The sequence below is a fragment of the Bactrocera dorsalis genome, chromosome 6 (genome assembly GCF_023373825.1).
Source record: "Bactrocera dorsalis isolate Fly_Bdor chromosome 6, ASM2337382v1, whole genome shotgun sequence".
In the NCBI taxonomy this organism is placed as follows: domain Eukaryota; kingdom Metazoa; phylum Arthropoda; class Insecta; order Diptera; family Tephritidae; genus Bactrocera; species Bactrocera dorsalis.
The window spans coordinates 22,985,356-23,001,970 of NC_064308.1; the positions used below are offsets into that span (position 1 = coordinate 22,985,356).

The window sequence follows — 16,615 nt, forward strand, 5'->3', positions numbered from 1 at the left end:
GCATTTTCTGTATTTTCAGCTATTTTCTGTATAGCCACTAACAGCATGTTCATGTCTGCACTTGATGATGTTCGTTGTTCTTCTACTTTTTCTTCTACCTTTGTAGAAGTTTCTGGCCCATCAAATTCGAACTCGTCCACATTAATTCCATCCGCTTCCATTGCTTTACGTAATCGTGCCTGCAGATCCGCCTTTTGCCCACTTATCGGCAAATTACGTTCCTCCAGTTCCTTTTTTAATTGCTGAATTCTCAATTCTCCGAATTTAACTATCTTGAATTTGGATTATTTGACAATCCCACTTCTGACACCAATTGTTACGAATTTACTCCTTACTAGTTTACTTTACTAGGTTCGTATCTCTGGATTGACAAATACAGGGTAGGCCATTTAAAGTTGACCCATTTGTTTCTAAAAAAAAGAACAAAAGAAAACAATGTTTTTTGTTCATTTCAAAAATAATTTATTTTGGTCCAAGGGGATTTGTTTCAGCTAATATTTAAAAATTAGATCGCGTAAATGGGCACCTTTAGCTTTGACAGCTAAATGCACTCTTTTTTCGACATTTTCCATGACTTTGGCCAATGTTTCGGATGATATGGCGGCTGTTTCACGTCGAATGTTGGCTTTCAGTTGAGCTAAGGTCTTTGGCTTATTAGCGTATACCTTGGATTTCAAATAACCCCACAAATAAAAGTCTGGTGGCGTCAAATCTGGTGATCTCGGTGGCCAGTCAACATCACCATTTTTCGTTTTCAGCCATTTCGATGGCCCATTTGCCAAAATTAAGGCGTCGCGGATAATCAGCTGGGTTTAGTTTTTGTGCCATTTGAATTTTAAATGGAAACATCTTCAAATCTTTATGAATTATGCGTCGGAGAGTGGTGCGAGAGATGTCTAATTCCTGAGAGCGGCGATAACTCGATGTCGATGGAGTCTCCTCAATACTGGCTCGTACAGCTTCGATATTTTCATCAGAACGTCTTGTGCGTTGTCTGGATGCATGACTGGCATTACTGAGATTACCGGTGTTCACAAATTTTGCGTATAAAGACTTAATTGTGTTCTTAACTGGAGCACTTTTCACTTTATTTTTTTTGCGAAACGCACGTTGAGTTAACACAATTGAAAAGTTATTTTGAATATAAAGCTGAACAATTTCAGCGCGTTCTTTTGGAGTGTACTGTTCCATGGTATAAATTGTCTTCGAATGACGCTTCTAACGCGGTATGACATTAGCCGATTTGTCAGCGCTGTTAAAAGTTACAGCGTTGCCAGATGGGTCAACTTTAAATGGCCTACCCTGTAAAACCGTTTAATTCACTTCAACAAAATCTCTTTATTTTACAACTCGTCTACACTATAGCAGTTTACTCTTAGCACTAGTTGATTACGTTGGCGCTGCCACGGCTTATATAGCCACGCACTTCTCGCTGATGCCGACGTGTCCTTCTAGAATATTGCGTCTGGAAATTACCAGAACATAATGCTATACGGCGCCAGACTCAGCAATTGTTTAACTAGACAAGCAGACAGTGCGGCGCCAGATGTCTATTGTTTCGACAAGCAGACAGCCGTGGCGCCAGATGTCTACAACAAGACAAATGCTATTCCATATACCTACAGCTATTGTTCATAATAAGGGATGCATATAGCAATACAAATACAACTTAATACTACTTTTGTAACAATATGTATGTATGTACGAGTATATAATGTTCACGGGATTGATGATTGCCTTATTCGTAGTCTAACTCGCCCCAGCTGTGTTGTACCCGCATCACTCTTAACAAGCTATGAACATCATAACCTCAATTGATTTTATAAAGCTTTTATATAAAGTTAGTTAAGTAGAAGGGTTTTTCTTATTTTAACCATGCTATTGAAAAAGCATGGACAAAAATCTGCATACTAGGGGGATGTTTTTATTGATATGAGAGTATAAAAAGTCTTTAGAAAACTGTATTTATAGAGTATTATTCTAATACTAGAGGACCCGTCCACGCTTCACTGTGGCTGATACATAGATAACACTACTACTACCCCTCTATATGATTTCTGTTGATTGGATTATAGCTATTAGTTAATGAGATATACCATTTTTGTGAAGCAACTTGTGTTAGGTTACAAATAAATGGATCATAAAGCATTTCGTGTGTTAATAAAGCATTTGGCGTTTTGGGGAAAATACTGTTGAATTTGGGCTCAGGGAAATCTACCGTTGAAAAGATATTTGCTAATCTGGAAACAGGCGAAATGAGCACCGAGGACAATGATGCTCTAAAGAGATGAAATCTCTGTGCAAAGTGGGCGCTCGCAAGTTCATAATCCAACAAAAACATCGAATAACTGATTCTGAGAAGTGTTTGAGTGCTCTTTAATCGTAATAAAACAGAATTCTTGCATGGGTGTGTGACAATCCATCATTTCCCACTGGAGTCCAATCGACAGTAATTTTAGTGGACTGCACATGATGAACCGGTTCTCAAGCGTGGAAAGACGAAAAAGTCGGCTGGAAAGGTTATGACATCAGTCTTCTGCGATGCACGTCAACGACTGATTACTGAGTCAGTTATAATCTATTTCACTGCGTATTTGGTTGCAGGGCTTTTTTACTATTCCAAATACTTAAGAATTGTATTATTTTTGAGGAAAAATCTGTTAAAAATTGTACGCATATATGCAAGTGATTCCTACAAACATGAATTTTGAACAAATGCTTATTATTTGAAATATAATTTTTGTAATTATAAATTGTAATAAATTTTAACATAAAGAGATAAAAGGTATCATATGTCCTTACCCTGATTCTAAGCTACCTCCCCACCAATTTTCAATCAAATCGGTTCAGCCGTTCCTGAGTTTTAAATGGTGTAACTAACACAATTTTTTTTTTATTTATGTAGATGTGAGGTTTTTTTTTTGTTTTTGTTTTTAATTTATTTATTTATTTTTTTTTTTTGAAGAAATTAAATTCTCAAATGATTTCTACTGTTTAATCCAAACAAATACAATTACATAAAGTAATAGAGGCGTAATGCAGAGGAATATCAACCGCCCCAACTTCACTTAACACGCAAAGGAAGGAGAAACAAAAGATGACAATTTTTCCGTGGTTTTTGTAGCAAAGGCTTATTATCCCGCCAACACTACAAGTGAAAGACATTGAATACGTAAAACGAAAGTGCGCCATCCCACGATACAATAAAACATTTTTATACCTTTTTTTCAACTATAACAAGTGAACACGGAGAACAAAACGGTTTAACAACAAAGAGAACAACTATTATACAAAGTACACGTTAATACTATGTTCGGACCGACATTGAAAGCATTTTGAAAAATCATTTGCATATTGTGGAATGTAAGTCGTTCGGACCGACAACGTGTGTTTTCGATGAGTTTTCACTGACAACTATCTATGCGGGGATTCTCTTGCTCTTGCAAGATGACACAAAATGCAAAAATCCTATATCGAAATATGCAAGGCCAAGAGAGCACCCATTGCAGAATCTAGTGATATACGAGTATGACGGCACGAAAAATAACATGGGTTTTGGTCTGACATATTTTACAGCCATTGCAAATAAATTTTTGTGTGTTTTTGTTGTGCGGTTGCACCAAGAAGAAAATTCTGCAATTGGTGCACTGTGCAAGGGTTTTGCAAGAACAAGAGAATCTCCCTAATAGTGAGCATCTGTATTTGTATATGGAATGTAAACAAATATCAAGTGACAATTTAGGGCCGGCAAAATATGTCTTCCAAAAAAATCGATTAAACTAGAGCAGGCACCGATTATAATGAGTGGAATGTAAGTTTTCAAGTAGTTTTCAGCGAAAACTGTGTTTTCGTTTGACAGATTTTACATCAACGAAAACTTGTGTTTTTTCCACGAAAACATGTTTTCAATGTCGGTCCGAACATAGTATAAGTACAATCTCTAATTAATACACAACACAATATGGATACAACCCGGGAATCCACCAAAATTATTCATCAATCACCCACAACGAGGGAATAAACTCAACAGACGAAAAGGAGTTATAAATCATATAAAATTACAACAATACGTATTTATATTAACACTCAACTCTAACACTAGCTAATACGAAATCAATAACAAACTCTCGTATACTTGTATATACCCAAGTATATATTGAATTAAAGTTTTATAACGTTTGAACTATTAGGTTTACAAATTTGCTTCCGCTGTTTTCCAATAGATGTCTATAGGGTCAAACACTGGTCGATTAAATCGTTTTATTGTATATCGAGCTTGGACATTTGTGTCAACATTAACCCAACAAAATATTTGTAGAGGTCTGTTTGCATCCCAAACTTATTCTCAATTGATGAATGTCATTTCATGAGCCGAATTTTCGACATTTGCGGGAATTTTTGCTTTTCTTTTTTAATTCCAAGAAAAGTGTGGCTGAGGACCCGTCCACGCTTTACTGAGGCTGACGCATACATAGATAATACTATCACTCTACTACTACCATCTATATGATTTCTATTAGGTATTAAAAAAATATAGAACATTTGTAAAGCAACTTGTGTTAGTTAAAAAAATGGTCCCTAAAGCATTTCGTGTGTTAATTAAGCACTGCTTTTTGAGGGAATAAGGGAAAACACTTTTGGACCGTTTTTATACTATAAAGCCTTAAATTTACAAAAAAAACGGCGGAAGCAAAGTTGTAGACCAAAAAAACTAACTACCTTTTAATTAAACGCAATCGACCCCTTACGTCGACATACCCCGACATCTATGTATAAACATGACTTTTTAACAAATACTTATAATTTGAAATATAATTTTTATTTTTATGAGTTGTATTGGATTATAATATAAAGAAATGAAAAGTATCCTATGTCCTTACCCTGGTTCTAAACTACCTCCCCACCAATTCTCAGCCAAATCCGTTCAGCCGTTCTTAAGTTATAAATGGTGTAACTAGCACGACTTTCTTTTATACGTATTGTTACAAAAGTAGTATTAAGTTGTATTTGTATTGCTACATGCATCCCTTATTATGAACAATAGCTGTATGTATATGGAATAGCATTACGTGTGTTTGTCTTGTTGTAGACATCTGGCGCCGCGGCTGTCTGCTTGTCGACTTAAACAATAGTTGCATCTGGCGCCGCGGCTGTCTGCTTGTCTACTTAAACAATTGCTGCGTCTGGCGCCGTATATAATGTTCTTATAATTGCCAGACGCAATATTCTAGAAGGACACGTCGGCATCAGCGAGGAGTGCGTGGCTATATAAGCCGTGGCAGCGCCAACGTAATCAACCAGTGCTAAACTAACTGATATAGTGTAGACGAGTTGTAAAATAAAGAGATTTTGTTGAAGTGAATTAAACGGCTTTTGGTTTCATATGTCAATCCAGAGATACGAACCTAGTAAAGTAAAACTAGCAAGGAGTAAATTCGTAACAATTGGTGTCAGAATTGGGATTGTCAAATAATCCAAATTCAAGATGGTTAAATTCGGGGAATTGAGAATTCAGCAATTAAAAAAGGAACTGGGGGAGCGTAATTTGCCGATAAGCGGACAAAAGGCGGATCTGCAGGCACGATTACGTGAAGCAATGGAAGCGGATGGAATTAATGTGGATGAATTCGAGTTTGATGGCCCAGAAACTTCTACAAAGGTAGAAGAAAAAGTAGAAGAACAACGAACATCAAGTGTAGACATGAACATGCTGTTAGTGGCTATTAAGCAAATAGCAGAAAATGCAGTGCAAACAGAAAATCGTCTGGCACAGCAAATAGCTGAAAATACATCGCAGTTAAAGTCTTGCCTTACACAACAAATGACTGAAAATAATATGCAGTTAGAAAAGCGTTTGGTACAACAGATTACAGAAAATAATACACAAGTGCAAGAGAAATTTTCAAAATTTGAAGACGAATTAAGCACAATAAAAAATGAAAAAGAAAATTTAAGATCAGAATTTCTTCAACTGAGTAATCGTATGCGAGAACTGCAACTGCATGGCCCTGCACCATCAACAAATAATCCAAGATTGAAGGCACCCACATTCGATGGAAGTATTCCATTTCAAATTTTCAAACTTCAGTTTGAAAAGACAGCAATGGCCAATAACTGGAATGCAGCAGACAAAGTGGCGTCCTTGCTTGTATCATTGAAAGGACCTGCGGCAGAAATCCTTCAGACTATTCCAGACTGTGAACGTGACAACTATGAGGCATTGATGAGTGCGATAGAAAGACGATATGGTAGTGAGCACCGGAAACAAATATACCAGATCGAACTGCAAAATAGGGGTCAGAAAATGAACGAGTCATTGTAAGAGTTCGCAACTGAAATAGAACGACTGGCTCATTTGACAAATGCAGATGCACCTGTGGATTACATTGAGAGGGTGAAAATTCAAAGTTTCATAAATGGAATTCGTGATGTGGACACCAAACGCGCCACATATGCATTGCCAAAAAAAACGTTTGCTGAAACGGTTTCGCACGCCCTCACACAGGAAACAGCTTCCCTACTAAGTAAACCAGCACACAAAGTACAAAGGGTTGAAATGGAACAACCGGCGTTGATGGAAGAAATGTTGAAGACTCTGAAGGCAATTGCTGCACCGCGAGTAAATACAACAGGCAGATGTTTCAACTGTGGAAAAGCGGGTCACTTTGCCCGGAATTGCAATATAAAAGTAAACCCATCAAAACGGAAACAACCAACAGATAACGAGGACGGAGCATCCACATCTCACAAGTCGTTAAACTAAAACGGAACAGTTCAAAGGGGCGTGAGCTGGTTCCCACAACTATTTGCCCCGCCATCTCGATATCACAAATAGGCCGCCATGACAACAATCTTACTATCAACGGTATCGTAAATGGACGACTGTCAACGCTTACTTTGGATACTGGTGCCACACATTCAATTATCCGACCGGATGTGGTAAGAGGAACGGTTAAACCATTAGTCGGTTGCAAGCTTCGAACGGCCACCGGAGAGGAAGCAGCTGTTGCGGGAAAAGTGTTTTGCGAAGTCATGATTGGTACCCTGGAAGTTAATCACACCTTCATCGTAGCAGAAATCACGGATGAAATTATAATGGGAGTAGATTTCATGATTGATCACGGGATTACTTTGGATTTAAACAAGCAAATGCTGTTTTGCCAGAACATGGAGATGCCTATAAACACCGGATATGTGACCAACGTTGAAAGTAAGAGGGCGATTGTTGATGATAATCAGAGTATTCCACCAAAATCTGAGGCGATTGTATGGGCTAAAGTGAATGGAGGAGGTGGGACTGAAGAGTTGTGGATTGTGGAACCAACAAAAATAGATACACCAATATTGGTAGGAAGAACGCTTGTGAAAACTAGAGAAGACGCTACCATTCCGGTCAGAGTAGTGAATGAATTCAACACGCCTATAAGGCTGAAGAAAGGAGCAGTAATTGGACAGTGCCAGAATATAAGTGCAATAGCACGATGCGAACGGTCACAACAGAAGCCTACTATTGAGCCACAGCAGATAAGTCCTACACTCCTAAACAATTTGCTGAACGAGGTGCATGGAAATGAAAAATTAAAAGCAGAAAAACTATTAGAAAAATACGCATCCATATTTGCCAACGAAGGAAACAACACAGGAAGAACCGGCATTGTCAAACATCGCATAAATACTGGAGACGCTAAACCAATCCGACAAGCTCCGTGTAGGGTTCCACTAGCAAAACGTGAGGATGCTAACAAAATTATTGAAGACATGCACAAAAACGGTGTAATCGAACCTTCAATAAGTCCATGGAGCTCACCTATCGTCTTAGTTAAAAAGAAAGATGGTAGCACCCGTTTCTGCGTAGATTATAGGAAGTTGAATGATGTCACAAAGAAAGACAGTTATCCTCTACCGAGAATCGACGATACATTAGACACCTTGTCTGCAGCGAAATGGTTTTCTATATTAGATCTACAAAGTGGATATTGGCAAGTCGAGATTGATCAACGTGACCGTGAAAAGACCGCTTTCAGTATGGGCGACGGGCTATGGGAATTCTCTGTGATGCCATTTGGGTTATGTAATGCGCCTGCAACGTTCGGGCAACTGATGGAACATGTGTTAAAAGGATTCAACTGGAAGACATGTTTGGTGTATCTTGATGACATTATCATCATGGGAAAAAGTTTCGATGATCATCTGAAAAATCTAGAGGAAGTCTTTCAGCGAATAGCATCAGCCGGATTACGCTTGAATCCCAAAAAGTGTTCATTATGGAAGAAGCAGGTCACATATCTCGGACATAAAGTGTTAACTGAGGGGATTCACACCGAGGAAGGAAAAATAAAAGCAGTCAAAGATTGACCTCGACCCACCAACATACATGAACTCCACAGCTTCCTTGGCTTATGCCCGTATTACCGCGTTTTGTACCTGGATTTGCGAATGTGGCTAGAAGTTTACATGATTTAACAAAGAAGAATCGCCCGTTTGTATGGCAGTTGGAGCAAGAAAAAGCGTTTGAGCAGCTTAAAGAACTACTTTGTACGGCGCCGATGTTAGCTTATCCAATACCTGGAAAGAAATTCATCCTGGATACAGATGCGAGCGCTTATGGAATTGGAGGTGTCCTGTCTCAGCTCATCGACGAACAAGAAAGAGTAATTGGGTATTACAGCAGAGTGCTCGGGAAACCAGAGAAAAACTACTGTGTGACGCGAAAAGAACTACTAGCTGTGGTGGAATGTGTAAAACATTTCCACAAGTATTTGTATGGACAACGATTCTTGCTGAGGACTGATCATGCAGCATTAAAATGGTTATTACAGTTTAAGAATCCGGAAGGCCAAATTGCACGATGGATCGAAAGATTACAGAATTACGACTTCGAAACGGAACATCGAAAGGGGAATCACCACAAAAATGTTGATGCATAATCACGTCGCCCTTGTCCACTGGAATGTAAACATTGCTCCAAATCAGAAGGAAAAGAAGGTATAATCGACGTGCGATTACTGATTATAGAACCGGAAGATGATTGGACTCCTCCATCAGAATCAATCAGCTGGAGGACCCTGATCTTGCAAAGCTGGTAATGGCCAAAGAAAATGGGGTACGACCACCAAAGAAACAAATAAGTAGCGAGAGTCCAACTGCAAAAGCATATTGGGCCCAATGGAACAGCATAAACCTCGGTAATGGATACCTTCATCGTACCTGGGAAAGCGAAGATGGCAAACAGTCTCGTCTGCTGATCATAGTACCGAAGTCCATGATCCCGAAAGTATTGAAAGAATATCACAATGGACCTAGTGGAGGGCACCTTGGGATTACAAAAACTATAGAGAAAATTAAACAACGGTTCTACTGGATCGGTTGTCGAGATTCCATAGCAGAATGGATAAGTAATTGCGTAGAGTGCATGGCAGCTAAAGGTCCTAAAGCCAAAAGTCGCGGTAGGCTACAACAGTACAACGTGGGATCACCATTTGAACGAGTCGCAATGGATGTTGCAGGTCCGTTCCCAACCATTACGGCCGGAAACAAGTATCTACTGGTTGTCATGGACTATTTTAGCAAATGGCCAGAAGTATATGCCTTACCAAACCAAGAAGCGAAGACAGTAGCCGAAGCGTTTGTAGAAAATTGGATAACAAGGTTCGGAGTGCCCGTCGAATTACACTCAGACAGGCAGGAATTTCGAATCTTCCATTTTCCAAGAAGTCTGTACATTATTGGGCATCCACAAGACACGGACAACAGCGTTACACCCACAATCAGATGGGATGGTAGAGAGATTCAACCGAACGCTCGAAGAACATCTGCGGAAAATCGTTGATAAAGATCAACGGAATTAGGACAAGTGCATCCAGATGTTCCTGCTGGCGTATCGTTCAGCGAAGCACGAGACAACTGGTTACACGCCAGCAAAGATTATTTTCGGATCTGATCTGCGACTCCCTGCTGATCTTAAGTTTGGAACGAATCCTATAGCTGTAAGAAATGATGGAGATTATTGCTCTGCCTTAAAGGAAAAAATGAATGAATTGCATATAATGGTAAGGCAGCACACGCATCTGATGAGCAATAAGAAGAAGATGAAGGTTCGATCAGTTTGCAAATTCAAAAGGTTTTGAAGAAGGTGATCTGGTCCTGTTGTACAATACCCTTCGAAAGAAAGGCTTGTCCCCGAAATTGCAGACAGCCTGGGAAGGGCCCTATATGGTGATGAAACGACTTAATGACGTGGTATACCGCATACAAAGAAATGGAAAAGCACGATGTAAAATGAAAGTAGTACATTTGGAGAGGCTCGCCTCATTTGGTTCAAGAGGATTTATGCCTAATCGGGACGATTAGGCTTAAGTGGAGGGCAGTGTTACAAAAGTAGTATTAAGTTGTATTTATATTGCTACATGCATCCCTTATTATGAACAATAGCTGTATGTATATGGAATAGCATTACGTGTGTTTGTCTTGTTGTAGACATCTGGCGCCGCGGCTGTCTGCTTGTCGACTTAAACAATAGCTGCATCTGGCGCTGCGGCTGTCTGCTTGTCTACTTAAACAATTGCTGCGTCTGGCGCCGTATAGCATAATGTTCTTATAATTGCCAGACGCAAAATTCTAGAAGGACACGTCGGCATCAGCGAGGAGTGCGTGGCTGTATAAGCCGTGGCAGCGCCAACGTAATCAACCAGTGCTAAGAGTAAACAGATATAGTGTAGACGAGTTGTAAAATAAAGAGATTTTGTTGGAGTGAATTAAACGGCTTTTGGTCTCATTTGTCAATCCAGAGATACGTGCGATTCTGTAACTTGAGACAGTCTCAAGTCTCTAAATTTGAGATTTCAAGTTAGAGACAATTTTTGAGACTTGAGATGATATTGCTATTCTGTAAGTGACAGTCACAAAATCTATTACATTTCATTATTCAGAAATGTTTTTACACTTGAATGAAAATAAATATGTCGATAAGAAATATTAAATTTCCTATAACATAGTCAAAAAACATAATTATCAATAAAAATAAAAATATATGTTGACTTTGTTTCATAATATTTACGAAATTTATGTAAAATTGATTTATTTTTCATGTTTTCGTGTTTGAGTTGCTTACAAAATATAAAGAAACGACAATCGATTAATATCTATGATGATCTCTATTCAGTATATTCAAAATGGCAGACAAGAGCTCTTTTTAGTTTTGTGACCTGCTAACTAGGGGCCATCCATAAATTATGTCATACGAATTTAAGGACTTTTTAACCCCTTCCCCCTCCTTGTCACAAGTTGTCACATTTTGATCTTCCCCCCCTTTCGTGACGTCACACATTTTCCAATTTTATGGATTTATCAAAAAAAAAAGGTTATTCTATTTATTCTTATATTTATTGAATAATCTTTAATAAAATCAACATTTCGTTAACTATTAAAGTACAGACACAACGAATGACTAGTCAAGAAATAATAGATACTTAATTATGCTAATTAAAAATACAAAACTTAATCATGTTGTGTCCATGGAATTTTGACCCACTCCTTTATATCATTTATTGCTGGTAAATCAGGCACTTCATTTTCGTTCTGAATTCGGAGGACAGGAACATTTTTCGTATCAACATCGTCTTCTTCCATCCATAAAGCATCGCCATCATTCATTAAACAGAGAATCTCTCGGTCATGTCTAGCCGCAATTCTTTGAGGACGAATTTTCACGATATATTACAGCTCTTGTTTTTTATGTGATTGTTTGTGTTGATTGGTGGCTTAATATGAAGAAAAATATAGGCCACATATGCTACACGATCTTTTAAATAAGTATGACTCGACACTAGGGCAATAACTTGTTTCAGATGGGATGATGCTTGGAGATTTAATAATATCTGTAGTAATAATGGAGCAAACATAGCGTTGTCATCACTCCCTGTGACTCCATAACCTTCTGATGTCTGTTTAATTAACACAGGTGGTGGTAAAAATGCTTCTTTTAATAATTTCCAACGACTACGACGTCTTACACCGCAGCGGCCAATAGTTTCACATTTAACTATTTCTAAAAAATGTTGTGACTCACGTACATTAGCTTACCAAGTAGCATTATTTTTCAACATCATAGCCTGTTCAATATCTAGTCCAGTAACAGTTGGTGCAACACATTCAACAACGACTGGAAAATTATCAATGACTAACTTGCCCCAAAGGTCAGCCAACACATTGCCCGCATTTTCGAAGCTTCGTTTTTCTAGATCTAAGTCAGCAGTTCGAATACTTGAATCAAGATGTGACCCAAAATCATCATTACTTAATAGTACACCAGTAAGTTCGCGACTGAGAGGTACCATGCGTGGGGCATTTGTAGCTATATAAATTGCATCTAAATGAAAATATTTAACATGTTGTAAAGCTGAAACTATAACGCAGGAGACAATTTTGTAACTTTGATTAAATTATAATAAAGTACGATTCGCAGAAGAGCCCCAATGTTTACAAATTTATTGTAACGAACCCTGGACACGACGAGTATACCTCAGCAAGTTATACTTGTAAGAAGCAGGGGCAGTAAAAAGCTTCGTTACAACTTAAGTATTAAAAACAAAGAGTGTGTTTATAAATGTTTAATATTTTTTGTTTACCTATAAAGTTCACGTTTGTACATCACAAATTTTGAAATGTGATGTCACAAAGCTTTTGACCCCCCCCTGCCCCTTGTCACACAATGTCACTTCTGAATGATACCCTCCCCCCCTTTCAAGGTGTGACGTAATTTATGGATGGCCCCCTACCAGGTCTCAATATTTTGAGACTAACGCTAGAGACTGTTTAGTGAATAGTAACTAGTCTCAAATTGAGACTTTGCCTCAAAATGTTTCAAATAGAGACTAGAGACTGGTTACAGAATCCCGCTATTATTCTAATAACAATGACACCACCTATTTTTCTTGATATGAGAGTACAAAAGTTTTTAAAAATATTTATTTATACAGTTTTATTCTGATATTTATTCCAACAACAGTGAACTAAGAAATCCATTATTTAACATGAAACAACAAATTTATGGAAGAAAACCCCAATAATTGCGACAAAATCTACACACAGTACGAAGCTCATACTTTGTACTTTGTTATAATAACGGTAAAGTAGGCTTTTCCTTTATTATTATTATGTTTACTGTTTGGCATTTATTAAATTTAGTATTGGTTTAAACACTTGAATAGCTAGAATGGCTCCACGAAAAGAAATATCAATTGATGTAAGACATTTGGTGATAAAACAAGTGTTAAAATATCATTGAACATGCACATGAAATACTATTAAAAATAAATAGTATCTATTTTCAAACATACACACATACATTTGTACACAAACAGCCATATGCATTTATATGCAATGCGCATCCATTAAAAATAAAAATGCATGGGGAGTCATAAATGCGTGCATTGAATTGAACATTTGAAAACAACCACCTATCAACCCACTAGCAAAAGGTAATAGGTAGTGTATGAGTTGGTAAGAGCCAAAGTGAGGGTCTTACTGCTGAATTCATTGCTGAATTTTAACACAGCGATGTCCTTGGAATTTCAGAACAGATCAACTCACATACCAGGGATACAAATCGATCAGCTGTATGTATTACCAAGCTATATATCTGAAGACATGAATTAGTCAGTTGTAAGCATTACCGGCTCACATACCTGGGTATACGAACCCATCTTCTTCTTCTTAATTGGCGTAGACACCGCTTACGTGATTATAGCCGAGTTAACAACCGCGCGCCAGTCGTTTCTTTTTTTCGCAACGTGGCGCCAATTGGATATTCCAAGCGAAGCCAGGTCCTTCTCCACTTGGTCCTTCCAACGGAGTGGAGGTCTTCCTCTTCCTCTGCTTCCCCCGGCGGGTACTGCGTCGAATACTTTCAGAGCTGGAGTGTTTTCATCCATCCGGACAACATGACCTAGCTAGCGTAGCCGCTGTCTTTTAATTCGCTGAACTATGTCAATGTCTCGTACAGCTCATCGTTCCATCGAATGCGATATTCGCCGAGGCCAACGCGCAAAGGACCATAAATCTTTCGCAGAATTTTTCTCTCGAAAACTCGCAACGTCGACTCATCCGCTGTTGACATCGTCCAAGCCTCTGCACCATATAGCAGGACGGGAATTATGAGAGACTTATAGAGTTTGGTTTTTGTCTGTCGAGAGAGGACTTTGCTTCTCAATTGCCTACTTAAACAATTGCTGCGTCTGGCGCCGTATAGCATAATGTTCTTATAATTGCCAGACGCAAAATTCTAGAAGGACACGTCGGCATCAGCGAGGAGTGCGTGGCTGTATAAGCCGTGGCAGCGCCAACGTAATCAACCAGTGCTAAGAGTAAACAGATATAGTGTAGACGAGTTGTAAAATAAAGAGATTTTGTTGGAGTGAATTAAACGGCTTTTGGTCTCATTTGTCAATCCAGAGATACGTGCGATTCTGTAACTTGAGACAGTCTCAAGTCTCTAAATTTGAGATTTCAAGTTAGAGACAATTTTTGAGACTTGAGATGATATTGCTATTCTGTAAGTGACAGTCACAAAATCTATTACATTTCATTATTCAGAAATGTTTTTACACTTGAATGAAAATAAATATGTCGATAAGAAATATTAAATTTCCTATAACATAGTCAAAAAACATAATTATCAATAAAAATAAAAATATATGTTGACTTTGTTTCATAATATTTACGAAATTTATGTAAAATTGATTTATTTTTCATGTTTTCGTGTTTGAGTTGCTTACAAAATATAAAGAAACGACAATCGATTAATATCTATGATGATCTCTATTCAGTATATTCAAAATGGCAGACAAGAGCTCTTTTTAGTTTTGTGACCTGCTAACTAGGGGCCATCCATAAATTATGTCATACGAATTTAAGGACTTTTTAACCCCTTCCCCCTCCTTGTCACAAGTTGTCACATTTTGATCTTCCCCCCCTTTCGTGACGTCACACATTTTCCAATTTTATGGATCAAAAAAAAAGGTTATTCTATTTATTCTTATATTTATTGAATAATCTTTAATAAAATCAACATTTCGTTAACTATTAAAGTACAGACACAACGAATGACTAGTCAAGAAATAATAGATACTTAATTATGCTAATTAAAAATACAAAACTTAATCATGTTGTGTCCATGGAATTTTGACCCACTCCTTTATATCATTTATTGCTGGTAAATCAGGCACTTCATTTTCGTTCTGAATTCGGAGGACAGGAACATTTTTCGTATCAACATCGTCTTCTTCCATCCATAAAGCATCGCCATCATTCATTAAACAGAGAATCTCTCGGTCATGTCTAGCCGCAATTCTTTGAGGACGAATTTTCACGATATATTACAGCTCTTGTTTTTTATGTGATTGTTTGTGTTGATTGGTGGCTTAATATGAAGAAAAATATAGGCCACATATGCTACACGATCTTTTAAATAAGTATGACTCGACACTAGGGCAATAACTTGTTTCAGATGGGATGATGCTTGGAGATTTAATAATATCTGTAGTAATAATGGAGCAAACATAGCGTTGTCATCACTCCCTGTGACTCCATAACCTTCTGATGTCTGTTTAATTAACACAGGTGGTGGTAAAAATGCTTCTTTTAATAATTTCCAACGACTACGACGTCTTACACCGCAGCGGCCAATAGTTTCACATTTAACTATTTCTAAAAAATGTTGTGACTCACGTACATTAGCTTACCAAGTAGCATTATTTTTCAACATCATAGCCTGTTCAATATCTAGTCCAGTAACAGTTGGTGCAACACATTCAACAACGACTGGAAAATTATCAATGACTAACTTGCCCCAAAGGTCAGCCAACACATTGCCCGCATTTTCGAAGCTTCGTTTTTCTAGATCTAAGTCAGCAGTTCGAATACTTGAATCAAGATGTGACCCAAAATCATCATTACTTAATAGTACACCAGTAAGTTCGCGACTGAGAGGTACCATGCGTGGGGCATTTGTAGCTATATAAATTGCATCTAAATGAAAATATTTAACATGTTGTAAAGCTGAAACTATAACGCAGGAGACAATTTTGTAACTTTGATTAAATTATAATAAAGTACGATTCGCAGAAGAGCCCCAATGTTTACAAATTTATTGTAACGAACCCTGGACACGACGAGTATACCTCAGCAAGTTATACTTGTAAGAAGCAGGGGCAGTAAAAAGCTTCGTTACAACTTAAGTATTAAAAACAAAGAGTGTGTTTATAAATGTTTAATATTTTTTGTTTACCTATAAAGTTCACGTTTGTACATCACAAATTTTGAAATGTGATGTCTCAAAGCTTTTGACCCCCCCCTGCCCCTTGTCACACAATGTCACTTCTGAATGATACCCTCCCCCCCTTTCAAGGTGTGACGTAATTTATGGATGGCCCCCTACCAGGTCTCAATATTTTGGGACTAACGCTAGAGACTGTTTAGTGAATAGTAACTAGTCTCAAATTGAGACTTTGCCTCAAAATGTTTCAAATAGAGACTAGAGACTGGTTACAGAATCCCGCTATTATTCTAATAACAATGACACCACCTATTTTTCTTGATATGAGAGTACAAAAGTTTT

General features: G+C 37.9%; 1 protein-coding gene across 1 annotated transcript in view; it reads left to right on the top strand.

Annotated features, from left to right (window-relative positions):
* LOC125779269 (uncharacterized) overlaps positions 1–16,304 on the top strand; it is a 51,860-nt gene extending 35,556 nt beyond the window's left edge. Inside the window, exon 2 of the mRNA XM_049460348.1 lies at positions 10,121–16,304. Within this exon, the coding sequence (XP_049316305.1) occupies positions 10,121–10,350 (230 nt within the window). The 3' untranslated portion in view covers positions 10,351–16,304. The remainder of the gene's footprint in view (positions 1–10,120) is intronic.
* The last annotated feature ends 311 nt before the right edge of the window (positions 16,305–16,615 follow it).